This window comes from Bos mutus, chromosome X (genome assembly GCF_027580195.1).
Source record: "Bos mutus isolate GX-2022 chromosome X, NWIPB_WYAK_1.1, whole genome shotgun sequence".
NCBI classification, from domain to species: domain Eukaryota; kingdom Metazoa; phylum Chordata; class Mammalia; order Artiodactyla; family Bovidae; genus Bos; species Bos mutus.
In genome coordinates this window covers 122,747,411-122,766,915 of record NC_091646.1, presented here as the reverse complement: position 1 = coordinate 122,766,915, position 19,505 = coordinate 122,747,411, and the positions used below count along the sequence as shown (strand labels likewise).

Sequence of the window (19,505 nt, the reverse complement as noted above, 5' to 3'; positions counted from 1 at the left end):
CCTTTTCTAAAACGAGCTTGAACATCTGGAAGTTCAAGGTTCACGTATTGCTGAAGCCTGGCTTGGAGAATTTTGAGCATTACTTTACTAGCGTGTGAGATGAGTGCAATTGTGCGGTAGTTTGAGCATTCTTTGGCATTGCCTTTCTTTGGGATTAGAATGAAAACTGACCATTTCTAGTCCTGTGGCCACTGCTGAGTTTTCCAAATTTGCTGGCATATTGAGTGCATTACTTTCACAGCATCATCTTCCAGGATTTGAAATAGCTCAACTGGAATTCCATCACCTCCACTAGCTTTGACTGGATAGCCACATGTAAAAGAAAAAAGTTGGATCCCGACCTCACACCAGACACAAAAATTAAGTCAAAATGGGTCAGAGGAATAAATTTAAGAGCCAAAACTATAAAACTTTAAAAGGAAACATAGAAGTAATTCTTTGTGACCTTGGGTTAGGCTAAGCGTTCTCAGATACAACACCAAAAGCATGAGGCATAAAATAAGTGATGAGGTCTCTGAAAAGGGCCTTGCTTCCAGAATCACAAAGCACTCTAACAGCTCCATAATAAGACAAAAAAATCCAACTAAAAATAAGCAAAAGATTTGAATAGACATTTCACCAAAAAAGACTATGAATGGCTAATAAGCACATGAGAAGATGCTCAACATCATGACTCACTAGGGAAATACAAAACCACAATGAGATACCACTTCATACTAAAATGGATATAATGAAAAGACAGACCATACCAAGTATTGATGAAGATGTGAAGAGCTAGATCTCTCATTGGTGAAGGAAATGCCAAATGGTACAGCCACCCTGGACATTATTTTGATAGTTTCTTACAAACTTAAACATATATTTACTATATGATCCAGCAATTCCATTCCCAGCTATCTACCCAAGAGGAATAAAGACATATTTCCAACACAAACACCAGAACGTTTATAGCAACACTATGAAAAATAACTAAAAAGTGGAGACAATCCAAAAGTCCATCAATTGAAGAATGTAATTGCTATAAATATATGGAATATCCATACAATAAATACTTTTCAGCAATAAAAAGGAACCACTGATACATGCTACATCACAGATGAACCTCACAAATATCATGCCAAGTGAAAGAAACTAGATGCAAAAGACAGCATTATTGTATCCTTCCATTTCTATGAAAAGTCCTGAAAAGGCAAATCTGTAACACATAAAGCAAATTAGTGGCTTGGGGCTGGATAGGAATAAGGGTTGTCTGAAAACAAGTATATTGCAGGGTGATGGACGCTCTACAACTGGATTGTGGCAATGGCTGCACAACTCTTAAAAGCCATTGGATATTGTGCACACAGGTAAGCTTTACAGTATGTCAATTATAACTAAATAACTAAATAAAGAGCTAAAAAACAAACCTGGAAGACAAGACTATGAGCATCATCTGAAAAAGAGGTGACACCTTATCTTTGACAAAGGAGGCAAGAATATACAATGGATTAAAGACAATCTCTTTAACAAGTGGTGCTGGGAAAACTGGTCAACCACTTGTAAAAGAATGAAACTAGAACACTTTCTAACACCATACACAAAAATAAACTCAAAATGGATTAAAGATCTCAACATAAGACCAGAAACTATAAAACTCCTAGAGGAGAACATAGGCAAAACACTCTCTGACATACATCACAGCAGGATCCTCTATGACCCACCTCCTAGAATATTGGAAATAAAAGCAAAAATAAACAAATGGGACCTAATTAAACTTAAAAGCTTCTGCACAACAAAGGAAACTATTAGCAAGGTGAAAAGGCAGCCTTCAGAATGGGAGAAAATAATAGCAAAGGAAGCAACTGACAACTAATCTCAAAAATATACAAGCAACTCCTACAGCTCAACTCCAGAAAAATAAATGACCCAATCAAAAAATGGGCCAAAGAACTAAATAGACATTTCTCCAAAGAAGACATACAGATGGCTAACAAACACATGAAAAGATGCTCAACATCACTCATTATCAGAGAAATGCAAATCAAAACCACTATGAGGTACCATTTCACGCCAGTCAGAATGGCTGCGATCCAAAAGTCTACAAGCAATAAATGCTGGAGAGGGTGTGGAGAAAAGGGAACCCTCTTACACTGTTGGTGGGAATGCAAACTAGTACAGCCACTATGGAGAACAGTGTGGAGATTCCTTAAAAAAATGGAAATAGGACTGCCTTATGATCCAGCAATCCCACTGCTGGGCATACACACTGAGGAAACCAGAAGGGAAAGAGACACGTGTACCCCAATGTTCATCGCAGCACTGTTTATAATAGCCAGGACATGGAAGCAACCTAGATGCCCATCAGCAGATGAATGGATAAGAAAGCTGTGGTACATATACACAATGGAGTATTACTCAGCCATTAAAAAGAATACATTTGAATCAGTTCTAATGAGGTGGATGAAACTGGAGCCTATTATACAGAGTGAAGTAAGCCAGAAGGAAAAACACCAATACAGTATAATAACGTATATATATGGAATTTAGAAAGATGGTAACAATAACCCTGTGTACGAGACAGCAAAAGAGACACTGATATATAGAACAGTCTTATGGACTCTATGGGAGAGGGAGAGGGTGGGAAGATTTGGGAGAATGGCATTGAAACATGTAAAATATCATGTATGAAACGAGATGCCAGTCCAGGTTCGATGCACGATACTGGATGCTTGGGACTAGTGCACTGGGACGACCCAGAGGGATGGTATGGGGAGGGAGGAGGGAGGAGGGTTCAGGATGGGGAACACATGTATACCTGTGGTGGATTCATTTTGATATTTGGCAAAACTAATACAATTATGTAAAGTTTAAAAATAAAATAAAATTATATTGAGATATAACTTGCATATAAAAAAATAAATAAAAGAGGTGAGAACAAAAGGTGATACTATGTTTCCAAAGACCAGAAGAGCCCAGAAGGGCTACAGATCTGGTCCAGACTGAAGACTACAGATTGGCTTCCCATCCTTTGCATTCCTACAAAGCAACTGCCCCCAGAAACAGGAGCAAATGTAAGCTATCTGTGATGGCCAATTTTATGTGTCAGCTGGACCAGCCACATGGTGCTCAGATTAAACATTATTTTTGCACGTGTCTGGGAGGGTGTCTCTGAATGTGAGTAGCTTTTGGGTCAGTGGACTCAGTCAAGTAGACTGCCCTCCCCACTGTGGGTGGGCATCCTCCAATCCACTGAGGCCTAACCAGGACAAAAGGCAGAGGGAGGAGGAATTCGGCCTCTTTTGCCTGCCAAATTGCTTGGTCTGGGACACTCATATCATCTTCTCCGATCTACCCTCATTGGCTTCCCAGGCCTGTGGACTTAAACTGAATTACATGACTGGCTTTCCCAGGCACCCTCATAATAAATGTCTCTATCTCCTATCAGTTCTGTTTTTCTAGAGAACCCTTACTAATTAATACACCATCCCTATACTATGTGAAGCCTAGTCCCAAGCATCATCAGGCACAATTCTAAAAACATGAAATACTCCCTGAAGACAGACATCTCAAAGCATCTTGGTTTTCATACATTCATAAATCACTTCAAGCACCCAGCTCCATGTTCACTGTGGGGCATTTGATCTGTACCTGACTCACAGGACTTTATAATTCACCAAGCATGACTATGTTGTATCTCTCTCTGTTAAAGCTGTCCAGTTATCACAGTCCCACAGCATCATCAGATTCTCTCTCCAAACTTCTGGTGTCATACAAACCATACCTCTGCTTTCAGGCAGCATTACCCCCGTCCATATGGAGGGACCAGTGAACACACTCTTCATAAAAGTCAATGATTTACTTTGACATTCTATTTCAGTGTTTAATCACCATTACTGTGAGATGTCCATTCTGCTGACCCCAACCTTTTTTCCATTTGCCCTAGTTCCATGCCATCTGGAGTAGAAATAACCGCCTCCCAGCTTCATGAAAAGGGGTAACCTTTGAAAAAGACCATGAACCATACCTCTTGAGATTCGTTTCCCTTCAATTTTTCCTTTTAGGTGCTATTTTCAACCCTTCCAGTCACCTCAGGTCCTTTATTTTGTTCTCCTGAATGCTCTAAAATTTCACACCCCATGAAGCATGACAACCAGGACTGGGCACCAAATTCTAAAGTAATGTCAAACATAGCAGAGACAGTCATTGCCAAATCCTTTAGAATCAGTTTGTTCCTAAAAACCAGCAAAGCAAACAAAAACCTAGGGAGAATGATGCTATGGTCTAATTAGAATTACCAAGAATGTGAGGGAATTCCTAGGTGTTTATAGACAAGGGAGAATGTACCAAAAGGGAGACTATATAGTGGAATGGTAACAGAGTATGGCTAAGTCTCCTGAAGAACAAAAAGGTTTCTAGGCTCTGACACAACCAATGGTCAAGATGCAAAAGAGTTGTGTTCCTTCTACCTGGCCTTAATGTAATTCTTGCTTCAAGGAACTACTGTTTCCTAGATGTTCCGTGTATTAAATCCAAGTCCTGTCTATTCACTTGTACAACAAATATGGGATGCAGACAATGAGTGCTGGAAGTTATCTATGAATGAAATGACTGAGTTCAACCTTTTCATTTTACCTATGAGGGCACTGAGGATTGGGTTCTGGGATGGAATGACTGACCAAAGTTATTCAGAGACAGAGCTGGGAGGCTGAGTGAGGATGAGCCAGTTGGCAGCTTGAGGGGGAAGGGGTTCCAGCTGTCCCTGCGAGAAATACCACCAATAGGTACAATCCTAGCCACAGTAATTCACAAAGAAAGAGAAATAAAAGGAAATCAATTGGAAAAGAAGTAAAACTGTTACTGTTTGCAGATGACATAATACTATATATAGAAAACCCTAAAGATGCTACCAGAAAACTACTAGAGCTCAACAATGAATCTGGTATTGTTGCAGAATACAAAATTAATATACAGGAATCTCTTGCATTCCTATACACAAACAACAAAAAATCAGAAAGACAGATTAAGGAAACTATCCCACTTAGTATCACAATAAAAAGAAGAAAATACCTAGGAAAAAAATCTACCTAAGAAGGGAAAAGATCTGTACTCTGAAAACTATAAGACACTGATGAAAGAAATCAAAGATGACACAAACAGATGGCAAAAGACACCATGTTTTTGAATTGGAAGAACCAATATTGTGAAAATGACTATACTATCCAAAGCAATCTACAGATTCAATGCAATCCCTATTAAACTACACATGGTATTTTTTTAATTCATGTTGATGTATGGCAAAACCAATACAATATTGTAAAGTAAAAAAAAAAATAGTAAAAACAAATGGTATTTTTTCACAGAACTAGAACAATAAATTTTACAGTTTGTATGGAAGCAAAAAAGACCCCAAGTAGCCAAAACAATCTTGAGAAAGAAAAATCTAGCTGAAGGAATCAGGCTCCCTGACCTCAGATTATATAATACAAAGCTACAGTCATCAAGACAGTATAACACAGGCACACACACAAAAAGAACTGTAGATCAATGAAACAGGGTAGAAAGCCCAGAGATAAACCCAGGCAAGTATTTTACATGTTCACATTCACAAAGTTAAAAATCTGAAGATACAATACTTACTGTGTTTTTTTGAGTTACCATATCCTGTAAAGAAAAGATAGGATCAATGTAGCTTTTTTCCAGAACAGTTAATTTCCATAAGCACTTTGTCCCCATGCCATCATATGAAACCCACTTTAGAGCAAGAGTTATTCATTTCAGACCTCCCCCCTCTACCCACTGTAAAAAGCTTCAAATAGAATGGAGCTCCAAGAAATATAAAATTCACGTTCTAAGGAAAACTTACCATGATTTGTTAGCTTTGAAACTCCTGGGGACATATATGGTTATAAGGAATTTCCAGTAGCAGTGGCCATACTTCTGTCCAGCTATTTTGAGATTCAAGTTCAGGGCTCTGAATGCCCTGCACCTTGCTTTCTCGGGGACAGCAACAAAGTGCACGGGTGGCCCACTGTGTCCTCGGGTCTGGAACCATTCGTGCCATCAATGTGAAGGCCACAGGTCACCCTCCCGCCCCCAGCCAGCCTTCTGACAGAAGAGGTGTTGCTGATAGATTCCTGACACCGCGCTATAGGTATTTTATTTACATATTTTCACTATAGGAATTTTCACACTCAAATTCAATGACAATCGTTTCAGTCAGTTAACTTAGCATAACGGTTATGCAGCCCTCAACTGTGTATCATTTATATGCTGCAAGCCATTTGCTGACAAAAGAAAACATAATTAAATAGCTGTCCTGTAAAATGTGTTTTATGTGTTCTGAGATTTCTATTTTCTAACAAGTGCAGATCACTTCTTCTGCCGTCAGATACAATGAGTACTCATTTCCATTTTAGGAAGTATTTTTCTGTATCATTAAAAATTAAAACTTATCTAGGTCATGGGACTTTCCAGAGGAGTTCACTAAGGCACAAAAGAGGAAAAAAAGGATTGAATTGGGGAAAATATGATACACTCAGATTTCATGTCATGTTTTTCATCAAAATACAGCTTCATATTAGCCACCCTTTCACATTTTCTAATTCTAAATATGGCTAAGCGTAACTACTTTAGTTAAAATCAGTAAAGAAAAGAAATCTAAATACCTAAAGTAATTTAGATTGGTTTATAGCCTTTTTGGAAATTATTTTACAATGTAAAGTATAACAACAGAAGTTTCCTCTTCGACTGTCACACGAATGACTCTTAAAATACAGTACTGTGCTAGGATGCCAGAGGACATCCTGTGTCAGGCGTATGTGTTATATAACACATACAGGTCACACATCTGAGACAGGTAATATTTCTACTAGGAATAATTCCAAATTATTACAGAACCCACACACATCTGGTTAATATTTGACCTTAAGAAACACAAACAAAAATGTCCAATTTGCCATCACAAAACTGTGTCATTTATATACTAGTGATTTTTAATGCTATGGGAGCTGGACATTTAGGTCTGTGAAGGTTAAGGCTGAACCACTGGTTCTCACTCCTGGCTGCACATTTTGGGGGTTAAAAAATATCCCCTAGAGACTGACATAATTGGTCTTGGTGTGGCCTAGGTACTGGGACATTTATAAACTCCCCAAATGATTCTGAAGTGCAGTCAAGGTTGAGTAACACTGCTGTAAACAAACTAATCTTTTATTCCTGAAATGACTTAACATAGACCAGGATTTCCTGACTGATGTTAAGATGTTAAACAATATTATTGTTCAGTTGCTAAGTCGTGGCCGACTTTTCATGATCCCATGGACTGTTGCCCACCAGGCTCCTTTGTCCTCCACTATCTCCTGAAGTTTGCTCAAATTCATGCCCATTGAGTTGGTAATGCTATTTAACCACCTAAACAATATTAGTATTAGCTAAATTTTGTAATAACTCACATTCAACCTTCAGATTTTACAAACAGGAACTTTTTTTTTTAAGAAAAAAAGTACCACTATTCTAAAAAGTTTGTATCAAATTTGCAAAAATACATTAAAAAACCTCTCAATAATTACTGAGTTACCCATGAACACACAAGTTTTCAGTTTTGCTTGGCTTTAAACTGGGGAGAAAATAACAGATTTTACATTGATTACATCTGTGATCCTAAAAGTTCCTACCCATTTTGGTAAATGTTAAACATTTTCCTATTGCCGTCCAAGTTGAAATTTTTAAAAATGTATAGGTTTGGATCAAATTGCCCAATATAGGATTCCAAAGGCTGTGTTTGCTTCAATGGAAACCATCAGGAGTTTTTGCCTTCACTTTCCTAATGAGCTTAGACACACTCAAATTGCCTGCAAACACACATCAATAGCACATATGCTCACACAGTAGCCAGGAAGTTATCTGCATGAGCTAGAATTTGGGGTGGGGAGGAAGGAATTGCACAAGCAAATCTTTATTGTTTTTCTCCAACCTCATCTGCTACATGTTCATTTCAACTGAGCACACAGTATTCACAGTACTGCTTTCCCAAATGAAGTATTTAGAAGCAGGTGAACAATACTCTTTACCTTCAAAGAAAGAGCAGTGTCAGCATCGGTGTCATGGTACAGGATCACGTTATTGGCCATGTCGAAGCTTTCACGGACTCCAAGATGGTAGAAGAGTGAAGGCTGTCTGGAGACATCGCTCATGTCCACCACAGCAACATCTGCAATGAACAAGGAGACAAGGTTGGCAGAGAGAGAGGTGATCTATTTTCTATTTCCTGATGATCACCAATGGTGAGCTGTTGCAATCTGTATTCTACCATTAGTCCAAAATAAGGAATGATTTGATTAAAATTATCACCATGAACTGTGGAGGAAAAGCAACAGGAATAAACACCCAAAACTGAAACTTTCTTCCTTATTCAAAGTGCTGAAAATATAGTATCACTTAAAAACTGCTGGTGAATTTATTTTAAATGTTATTTCTATTAGGAAATGTATCACATTCAAAGAATATATTTAGCTTATATACAAAGTATTAAGTGTAATGAAATGAAAAACCACGCAACTGGTATGCAGCCCAAGACACAAAGCGTTATCTGTACTGTCAGAGCTCCATGTGCCTCCCCTAATCACATCTCTCCCTCCTGCCTGGAGAATGTCTCTATCCTGACTGCTGTACTTTTCAGTTCTCTGCATATACCTGTATATGCATATTATATATTATTATAGTTATGAATTCCTAAACAGTATATTGCTTAATTTTTGCATGTTTTTGAACTTTATATAGTATTATTACACCATATGTATTCTTTGACTTGCTGGATTTTGGTGTAAAACAACCAAGCTATATGTCTAGCTCTAAGTTTACACATTTTCACTTTAGCATCTATGATAACTAGATGGCAATCTCACTATCCACCCTGTCTACAGACATTTTATTCAATGATTCTTTTCCTATTTCCAACTGTTGTAATGACCATTCCTGCACCATGCTTCTAGTTCCCATGTTACTATCAACTAGATGACACAGATCACATGCCCCTCGAGTTGTGAACTAGAAAGACTTCAATCAAAACAGAGGAGCAACACGGCACATCAGTAAAGAGTAAACTCTTTGGCAGAAATCAACACAATTTTGTAAAGCAATTATCCTTCAATTAAAAAACAAATTTAAAAATTTTTTAAAAAGAGTAAAATTTGCCTAGCAGCATTGGTCACCATTTCAAACCTAGTCATTTTCTAGACAGTATCAAGAGCTCCAAGTTCGACTCAACTTCCCCACTCTGTGCAGCAGAAACCTGGAGAAATAATGTCCAAACTTAGGCTTGTGCTGCTGTGACTCACAGGAAGTCAATGCAAATCCCAATGAAACAGAACAGAGGTGAGGTGAGCAGGGGCATGAAGAAAAAGAAAAGGCAGAGAGAAGCCGCCTCAGCGCCAGGTACCCCTGGCTTTGGGAGATCTGAGATCGAGCATCGGTAAGCCTCGGGTGGGCCTTTTATTCTCTAAATTATGGGTTGCCTGCTATATAAATGCCAGGCATTGTGTTTGGTGCTAGGGACAGAAGTGTGAACAAGGCATAATTCCTCTCCTCAAAACCATGTTTAATACAACAGGGGTGACAGGAAGGAAGCAGTGATTAGAATCAGGGTAAGGAAGGCTATGGCAGCCCACTCCAGTACTCTTGCCTGGAAAATCCTATGGACGGAGGAGCCTGGTAGGCTGCAGTCCATGGAGTCGCTGAGGGTCGGACACAACTGAGTGACTTCACTTTCACTTTTCACTTTCATGCATTGGAGAAGGAAATGGCAACCCACTCCAGTGTTCTTGCCTGGAGAATCCCAGGGATGGCGGAGCCTGGTCGGCTGCTGTCTATGGGGTCACACAGAGTTGGACACGACTGAAGTGACTTGGCAAGGGCAAGGACAAGGAAGGCTAAAGTGAGGGGAACAGTGACACCCCTGGGGGACTGAACCCACACTCAGGTGGAGGGTGGTCAGGGAAGGCTGAAAGGATGCATGCTGTCTGGGACCTGAAGGTACAGAAGAGGCAGGCAAATTGGGATGAGGATGTGGGGATGGAAAGGGAAGGAAAAAGTGTCATAGGAAGAGAAGCTAGCAAGTGCAAAGGTCAGAGGTCAGGTGGGATACAGATGTTGGGGCCACTACAAATCATTTCATGGGCCCAGAACACCTTGAGAAGAGGAACTTGGAAAGGTTAGTAGGTGTCAGGCAGGGTCTGAAGGGCATGTTAAAGAGGGCTGGACACTAGCTTGAGACAATGGGAAACCTACAGTAGGGTGTTTTTGTTTATTATGGAAAATTACAAATATGTGTGTGTGTGTAAAAGTTCAGAATAGCGTAATGAAACCCCTGTACCCCTCACCACCCTTAACAATTATCAATACAGCCACCCTTATTTCATCTCAACTGCCATCCACACTGGAGAAGGCAATGGCAACCTCCAGTACTCTTGCCTGGAAAATCCCATGGACGGAGGAGCCTGGTAGGCTGCAGTCCATGAGGTCGCTAAGAGTCGGACACGACTGAGCGACTTCACTTTCACTTTTCACTTTCATGCATTGGAGAAGGAAATGGCAACCCACTCCAGTGTTCTTGCCTGGAGAATCCCAGGGACGGGGGAGCCTGGTGGACTGCCGTCTCTGGGGTTGCACAGAGTCGGACACGACTGAAGCCACTTAGCAGCAGCAGCGGCAGCCATCCACACCACCCCTTTCAGATTATTTTGAAGCAAATCCCTCATAGCATATAATTTCATCCCCAAACACTTCAAAGTCTCGTTATTTTTTTAAAATATCATGAAGGGCTTAAACACAGGACTATCATATCTAAATTCACCCTTTAGAGGTTCCGCTCAAGAAAGGACAAATGCATATGCTAAGGAAACACTTTTACAACCCAGCCTGGTTAATTTATCTCAAATGGATGTCTGCTCCCAACAGACATCTGCTCAGAGTCAAAAACCACACTGCAGTGGAATTAACTAGGCATTTTGCCTATATGATTTTTCCCTGGACTCTATTACCTATTCAAACAAAAAAGAATGTGTTTCCCAGTGATGTTATTAAGAAGTGACAACACAGATGCTAATTCTAAGACCATGGGAAGTTCTGCAATTAAAGGAAAGGAAGCAAATGGGAGTGGGAAGGGGCAGAGCAGAGCTGAATGAAGGACATCAGCTCCAAATAGTGCAGGCCATTTTCATAGGAATCCTGCAACTTGGTACAGCAGCTTGTTGCTAAGCAGATTAAACTTGAATCTGGTGACATGAGTTCCTCTCTCTTCTTTGAGAGGAACAGGCCCTGTCAATGTTCTGTGCTGAGACCTGCACACTGGCCTCACCATCTCCACTAAGGAGCTTGTCTGGGGCTCCACCAAGGGTTGAAATGGAGTCTTTTCTCAGTGCCTCGTTAAAACAGGGCAGAATGAAGCACAATGGCTACTGCATGACTCAGGAGGGGAACACAGGACATGGGACACACTCCAGGACGGCAGGACAGCATGAGACTCTATCATGCTACTGCAGAAAGGAAATCCTTTTCAAGAGGCATGGTTCAGCAAAGCTTTTACATAGTGAACTACTAAGGAAAAAAGGGTAGAAACAAAGACATGCTTGATGGAAAATGAACAAGACAGTTTCGTGTCATCCTTTGCAACGACACTCTAAGCATTTCCCGATCCCAGAAGTAAGCAAGGGCTGCCATACCTGTGCACCCTGTATAAAGGGGATTATGACCAGCAAACATTGGGGTAATAGGCAGCAAGCACCCAAACTAAATGCAGCCCCTCGACTCTGGAGAAGAAGGTGGAGTAGCAGCAGTTGAGCTCACCTCCTCTCATGAAAATACCAAAATCACAACTAATTGCTGAACAAGCATCAGTGAAAAAGACTGGAGCCTACCAAAAAACATTTTTTTTTAAAATTCAAAGACAAAGAAGCAGCTACAATGAGATGGTAGGAAGGCTACTTTCACTACAATCAAATCCCATTCCCACCAGATGAGCGACCCACAAACTTGAAAGAAATCATATTGCAGAATTTCTCCTGTTCGTTTGAGAGTCCCAAGTCCCACATCAGCTCCCTAACCTGAGGTTCTGGCACTGGAAGGAGGAACCCCCAGAGCATATGACTCTGAAGGCCAGCAGGGTTTGAGTGCAGGCACTCCACAGGACGGGGGAAACAGACTCTACTTTTGGAGGACACACAAGGTTTCCTACATATTGGGACCCAGGGCAAAGCCTTGGAGGGTCTTCTGAGGAGACTGGTGGGGGGTGAGGGCAGGGGCAAGGACACTGATGGCAGAGGCCCCAGAGAACACTGACCAGTGTGAGCTCTCCTGGAGGTCAGCATTTTGGCAACAAGACCTGGCCTACCCAATAGCCTACAAGCCCCAGTGCTGGAATGCCTCAGGAATGCCTGCAGGTATCCAACCAGCAGGATAGGAACACAGCCCTCCTACTCCTCTCCCCCCAGCAGCAGACAGGGAGCCTAAAGCCATACTGAGCTCAGAGCCACCCCTAAACACACAACTTGACATGGCCCTGCCCACCAGAGGAACAAGACCCAGCTCCGCCCACCAGTGGGAAGGCACCAGGCCCTCCTACCAGGAAGGATGCACAAGTCTCAGGATCCACCTCACCCACCAGAGGGCAGACACCAGAAGCAAGAGGAGCTACAATCCTCCAGCCTGCAGAAAGGAGACCCCAGAAAGTCAGACAAAACGTGGTGGCAGAGAAATGTGTTCCAGGTGAAAGAACAAGATAAAAACCCACAAGAACAACTAAATAAAGTGGAGATAGGCAACCTATCCGAAAAAGAATTTAGATTAATGATACTAAAGATGATCCAAGATCTCAGAAAAGAATGGAGGCACAGACTGAGAAGTTAACAAGAGATGTTTAATAAAGAGCTAGAAGATTTCAAGAACAGAGATGAACAATGCAATAACTGGAATGAAAAACACACTAGAAGGAATCAACAGCAAAATAACTGAGGCAGAAGAATGAATAAGTGAGCTAAAAGACAGAATGGTAGAAATCACTGCCACAGAACAGAACAAAGAAAAAATAATCGGAAAAAATGAGGACAGTCTCAGAGACCTTTGGGACAATATTAACTGCACTAACATTTACATCATAGGAATCCCAGAAAGGGAAAAGATAGAGAAAGGGCCTGAGAAAATATTTAAGGGGATTATAGCCAAAAATGAAAAGGAACATGAAAAAGGAAACACTCAAGTCCAACAAGTGTTGGGAGTCCCATACAAGACAAACCCAAGGAGGAACTCAGCAAGACACATAGTAGTCAAACTGACAAAAATTAAAGACAAAGAAAAAATATTAAAAGCAACAAATAACATGCAAGGGAATTCCCAAGAGGTTATCAGCTGATTTTTCAGCAGAAAATCTGTAGGCCAGAAGGGAGCGACAAGATCTATTTAAAGTAATAAAAGGGAAAAATCTATAACCAAGAATACCCAGCAAGGTTCTCATTCAGATTCAATGGAGATATCAAAAATTTTACAGACAAGCAAAAGCTAATAGAATTCAGCACCACCAAACTAGCTTTACAATAAAACCTAAAAGAACTTCTCTAGGTGGAAAGGAAAAGGCCATGGTGAGAATCAAGAAAATTACGAACGGGAAAGCTCACCAGTAAATGCAAACATAAAGTAAAGGTAGAAAATCATTCACACACTAATATGACATCAAAACCAGCAACCATGAGAAGACAGAGTACAAATGCAGGATCTCGGAATGCACTGGAAATTAAAAGACCAGCAACTTAAAACAATCTTGTATATATATAGACTGGTCTATCAAAACCTCATGGGAAGCACAAACCAAAAATCTACAATAGATACACACAGAAGGTAAAGCAACCCAAACAACATTCAAGACAGATACCACATCACAAGAGAGTAGAAGAGGGAAGGAAGAAAAAAAGACCTTCAAAAACAAATCCAAAACAGTTAACAAAATGGCAATAAGAACATTCATAGTGATAATTACCTTAAATGTAAATGGACTAAATGCTCCAACCAAAAGTCAAAGACTGGCTAAATGGATAAAAAGAAAAAAACCAAATAAGACCTGTATATATGCTGTCTATAAGAGACCCACTTCAGATCTAGGGACATACACAGACTGAAAATGAGGGGATCAAAAAAGGTATTCCATGCAAATTGAAATCAAAAGAAAGCTCAAGTAGCAATACTCATATCAGACAAAATAGACTTTAAAATAAGGAATGCTGGACTTGCCTGGTGGTCCACTGGCTAAGCATCCTCCTGCCAACGCAGGGGACTTGGGTTTGATTCCTGGTCTGAGAACTAAGATTCCACATGTCATGGGGAAACTCAGCCCATGTGCCACAACTGAGAGTAGCTGCCCCTCGCTGCAACTGGAGAAAGCCCACACACAGCAAAAAAGAGCCAGGCGCACTGCAATGAGGACCCAGTGCTGCCAAAAATAAAATAAATAAAAAATTTTAAAAAGAGGCAAAAGGCTATTAGAATGGATCAAGTTAAAATTTAAAAAAATTAAGAATGTTATGAGACAAAAACACTGCATAATGATCAAGGGATCAATCAAAAAAAGAAGATATAACAATTGTAAATATATATGCACCCGATATACGAACACTTCAATAAATAAGACAAATGCTAACAGCCATAAAAGGAGAAATCAACAGTAACAAAATAACAGTGGTGGACTTTAACACCCCACTTTCATCAATGGAGAGATCATCCAGACGGAATATCAATAAGGAAACACGGGCCTTAGGTGACACATTAGGCTAAATGGACTTGATATTTGCACAGCATTTCATCTGAAAGCAACAGAATACACTTTCTTCTCAAGTGCACACAGAACATTTTGCAGGATAGATCACATATTGGGCCACAAATCAAGCTTCCATGAATTTAAGAAAACTGAAATCATATCAAGCATCTTTTCTGACCACAATGCTGTGAAATTAGAAATCAATTACAGGAAAAAAACTGTAAAAAAAAATAAAAATAAAAAAATAAACCACAACACGTGGAGGCTAAACAATATGCTACTAAACAACCAATGGATCACTGAAGAAATCAAAGAGGAATTCAAAAAGTAGATAGAGACAAATGACAACAAAAACACGATGGTCCAAAACCTTTGGAATGCAACAAAAGCAGATCTAAGAAGGAAGTTTTTTAAAAAATTATTTTAATTGCAGGATAATTACTTTACACATTGTGGTGGTTTTTGCCATACATCAACATGAATCAGCCATGGGTGCACATGTGTCCCCCCATCCTGAACCCCCCTCCCACCTCCCTCCCAACCCCATCCCTCTGGGTTCAGCGCACCAGCTTTGAGTGCCCTGCTTCATGCATCAAACTCGCACTGGTCACCTACTTTACATATGGTAATATACATGTTTCAAAGCTATTCTCTCAAATCATCCCACCCTGGCCTTCTCCCACAGAGTCCAAAAGTCTGTTCTTAACATCTGTGTCTCTTTTATAGCAATATCATCTTATATTAGGAAACCAGAAAAATCTCAAATAAACAACCTAACCTTACACCTAAAGCAACACCTAAAGCACCTAAAGAACAAACAAACCCCAATAAAGTAGAAGGACAGAAATAATAAAGATCAGAACAGAGATAAATGAAAAACAGATACAGAAAACAATAGAAAAGATGAATGACATCAAGAGCCGGCTCTTTGAGAAGATGAAATTGATAAAACTTTAGCCAGACTCATCAAGAAAAAAAGGGGGAGGGCTCAAATCAGTAAAATTAGAAATGAAGGGACTTCCTTGGTGTTCCAGCGATTAAGAATCCACCTTGCAATGCAGGGGACGCAGGGTCAATCCTTGGTCAGGGAACTAAGATCTCACAGGCTGCAGAGTGACTAAGCCCACACACCAGAATGACTGAGCCCACATGCTCTGGAGCCTGTATACCACAACTAGAGAGCCCATGCACTGCAACTAAGACTTGATGCAGCCAAATAAATAAATATTAAAAATAAAATTAATTAATTAAAAAAGAAATGAAAAAGGAGAAGTTACAAGTGACACCACAGAAATACAAAGGATCATAAGAGACTACTACAAACAATTACATGTCAACAAAATGACAAATCTAGAAGAAATGCACAGATTCTTAGAAAGATACAATATTCTAAGACTGAACAAGAAAGAAATGGAAAATATTAACAGACCAATCACAAGCACTGAAATTGAAATAGTGATGAAAAAACTTGCCAACAAACAAAAGTCCAGGATCACATGGCTTCACACGCAAATTCTATCAAACATTTAGAGAAAAGTTAACACTATCCTTCTCAAACTCTTCCAAAAAATTGCAGATGGGAAAACTCCCAAACTTATTCTACGAGGCCACCATCACCCTGATACCAAAATCCAGACAAAGATAACACAAGAAAAGAAAATTACAGGCCTATATCACTGACAAACACAGACACAAAAATCCTCAACAAAATACTAGCAAATCAAATCCAAAAATACATTGAAAGGATCATACAACGTGACCAAGGGGGCTTTATCTCAGGGGATTATCTGAGATAAAGGATTTATCTGCAAGGATTCTTCAATACACATAAATCAATCAGTGTGATACACCACATATTAACAAACTGAAGAATAAAAACCATATGATCTCTTTAGATACATAAAAAGATTCTGACAAAATTTATTACCCATTTATGACAAAAACTCTCCAGAAAGTGGGCATAGAAGGAACTTACCTCAACATAATAAAGGTCACATATGACAAACCCACTGCTAACATCATTCTCAATAGTGAAAAACTGAAAACATTCCCTCTAAGATCAGGAACAAGACAAAGATGTTCACTGTTGCCACTTTTCTTCAACACAGTTTTGGAAATCCTAGTCACGGAAATCAGAGAAGAAATAAAAGGAATCCAAATTGGTGGGGGGAAGCAAAACTGTCACTGTTTGCAGATGCCATGATACTACACACAGAAAATCCTCAAGATGGTACCAGAAAACAACTAGAGCTCATCAATGAATTCAATAAGTTTGCAGGATACAAAATCAATACACAGAAATCTCTTGTATTTCCAGACACCAACCACAAAAGATCAGAAAGAGAAATTAAGACAACAATCCCACTTACCATCACATCAAGAAGAGTAAAATATCTAGGAATAAACCTACCAAAGGAGACAAAAGACCTGTACTCTAAAAACTCTAAAGATGCTGATGAAAGAAACCAAAGATGACACAAACAGATGTAAAGATATATTATGTTGATTGGAAGAATCAATATCGTCAAAATAACTATACTGTCTGAGGCAATGTACAGATTCAGTGCAATCCCTCTCAAATTACCAATGGCATTTTTCACAAAGCTAGAACCAAAAAGTTTTCTAATTTGTATGGAAACACTAAAGACCCCAAATAGCCAAAGCAATCCTCAGAAACAAAAACAGAGTGGAGGAATCAGACTCCCTGACTTCAGACTATACTACAAAGCTACAATCATCAAAACAGTATGGTACTGGCACAAAAACAGAAATATAGATCAATGGAATAGGATAGAAAACCCAGAAATAAACCCAAGCACCTATGGTCAATTAACCTATGACAAAAGAGGCAAGAAATACAATGCAGAAAAGACAGGCTCTTCAATAAATGGTGCTGGGGAAATTGGACAGCTACATGTGAAAGAATGAAATTAGAACATTCTCTAACACCATACACAAAAATAAACTAAAAATGGATCAAAGACCTAAATGTAAGGCCAGATATTATAAAACTCTTAGAGAAAAACACAGGCAGAACACACTTTGACATAAATTGCAGCAATTTTTTTTTGATCCACCTCCCAGAATAATGAAAATAAAAACAAAAATAAACAAATGGGGCTTAATTAAACTTTAAAGCTCCTGCACAGCAAAAGTGAAAGTGAAAGTGAAGTTGCTCAGTCATGTCCGATTCTTTGTGACCCCTTGGACCACCAGGCTCCTCTGTCCATGGGATTTTCCAGGCAAGAATACTGGAGTGGGTTGCCATTTCCTTCTCCAGGAGACCTTCCCAACCCAGGGATTGAACCCGGATCTCCCACATTGTAGGCTGACGCTTTACCATCTGAGCCACCAGGGAAGTCAAAGGAAATAATAAACACAACAAAAAGACAACCCACAGAATGAGAGAAAATATTTGCAAACAAAGTGACTAGCTCGTGTAGTTCTATGTCAAAAACATAAACCCCCCCCCCAAAAAAATGGACAGAAGATCTAAATAGACATTTCTCCAAAGAAGACATACAGATGGCCAAAAAGCACATGAAAAGATGCTCAACATAACTAATCAGAGAAATGCAAATCGAAACTACAGTGAGATATTTCTCACTGGTCAGAAAGGCCATCATCGAAAAAAAATCTACAAACACTAAATGCTGGAGAGTGTGTAGAGAAAAGGGAACCCTCTTACACCCCCACTGTTGGTGGGGATGTAAACTGGTACAGCTACTATGGAGAACAGTATGGAAGTTTCTTAAAATACTAAAAATAGAACTACTATATATGACCCAGCAATCCCACTCCTGGGCATATATCCAGAGAAAACCATAATTCAAAAAGATACATGCACACCAATGTTTACTGCAGCATTATTTACAATAGTCAAGCCATGAAAGCAATCTAAATGTCCATTGACAGACTAATGGATAAAGACGATGCGGTACATATGTATAACAGAATATTACCTGGCCATAAAAAAGAACAAAGTAATGTCATTTGAAGCAACATGGATGGATCTAGAGATGATCATATTAAGTGAACTAAGTCAGACAAAGACAAATATCATATGTTATTACTCACTTGTGGAATCTAATTTTAAAAAAATGATACAAGTGAATTTATTTACAAAACAGAGAGAGACTTACAGATATTGAAAATAATCATAGTTACCAAAGGGGAAACTCTGGTGAGAGAGATGAGATAAATCAGAAGCTTGGGATTAACATACACACACCACTATATATGACAGATATCCAGCAAAGACGACTGTACAGCACAGGGAACTCTACTCAATATTCTCTGATGACATATGAGAAAAGAATCAGAAAAAGAATGGATAATTGAATCACTTTGCTGTACAACTGAACCTAACACAACATTGTACATCAACTATACTTGAATAAAAATTTTTTTTTAAAAAAAGGACAGATTGATACTGCCACTGACAAAAAAATTCCAAGTAACTCATGTTCAATTGGAAAAACACCTCAAACCCAAAGGTGACATTTGCCTGACATTTTTCAGTTGGCCCAATTGAGTTAGTTTATTTGGAAAAGTTCTACCACAATATTTGACCAGTTTATTTTTAGAACTTTTAAGACACTAAGTTAGCAGATTTATAAATGACAAATAGGATAAAACATCAGATTGGAATTCTTTATTATGTATGCAGAATTGAGTTTTTTCCCCTAAAATATGTTAGTCGCTCAGTCATGTCCAACTCTTTGCAATC

The 19,505-nt window shown here is 39.4% G+C and overlaps 1 protein-coding gene across 1 annotated transcript in view; it reads right to left on the bottom strand.

Moving 5' to 3' along the window:
* MAP3K15 (mitogen-activated protein kinase kinase kinase 15) overlaps nucleotides 1-19,505 on the bottom strand; it is a 145,366-nt gene that overhangs the window by 107,182 nt on the left and 18,679 nt on the right. The window contains exons 2-3 of the mRNA XM_005897744.3: nucleotides 8,049-8,188; nucleotides 5,617-5,640 (exon numbers count right to left, since the gene is read on the bottom strand). Coding sequence (XP_005897806.2) covers nucleotides 5,617-5,640; nucleotides 8,049-8,188 — 164 coding nt within the window. The remainder of the gene's footprint in view (nucleotides 1-5,616; nucleotides 5,641-8,048; nucleotides 8,189-19,505) is intronic.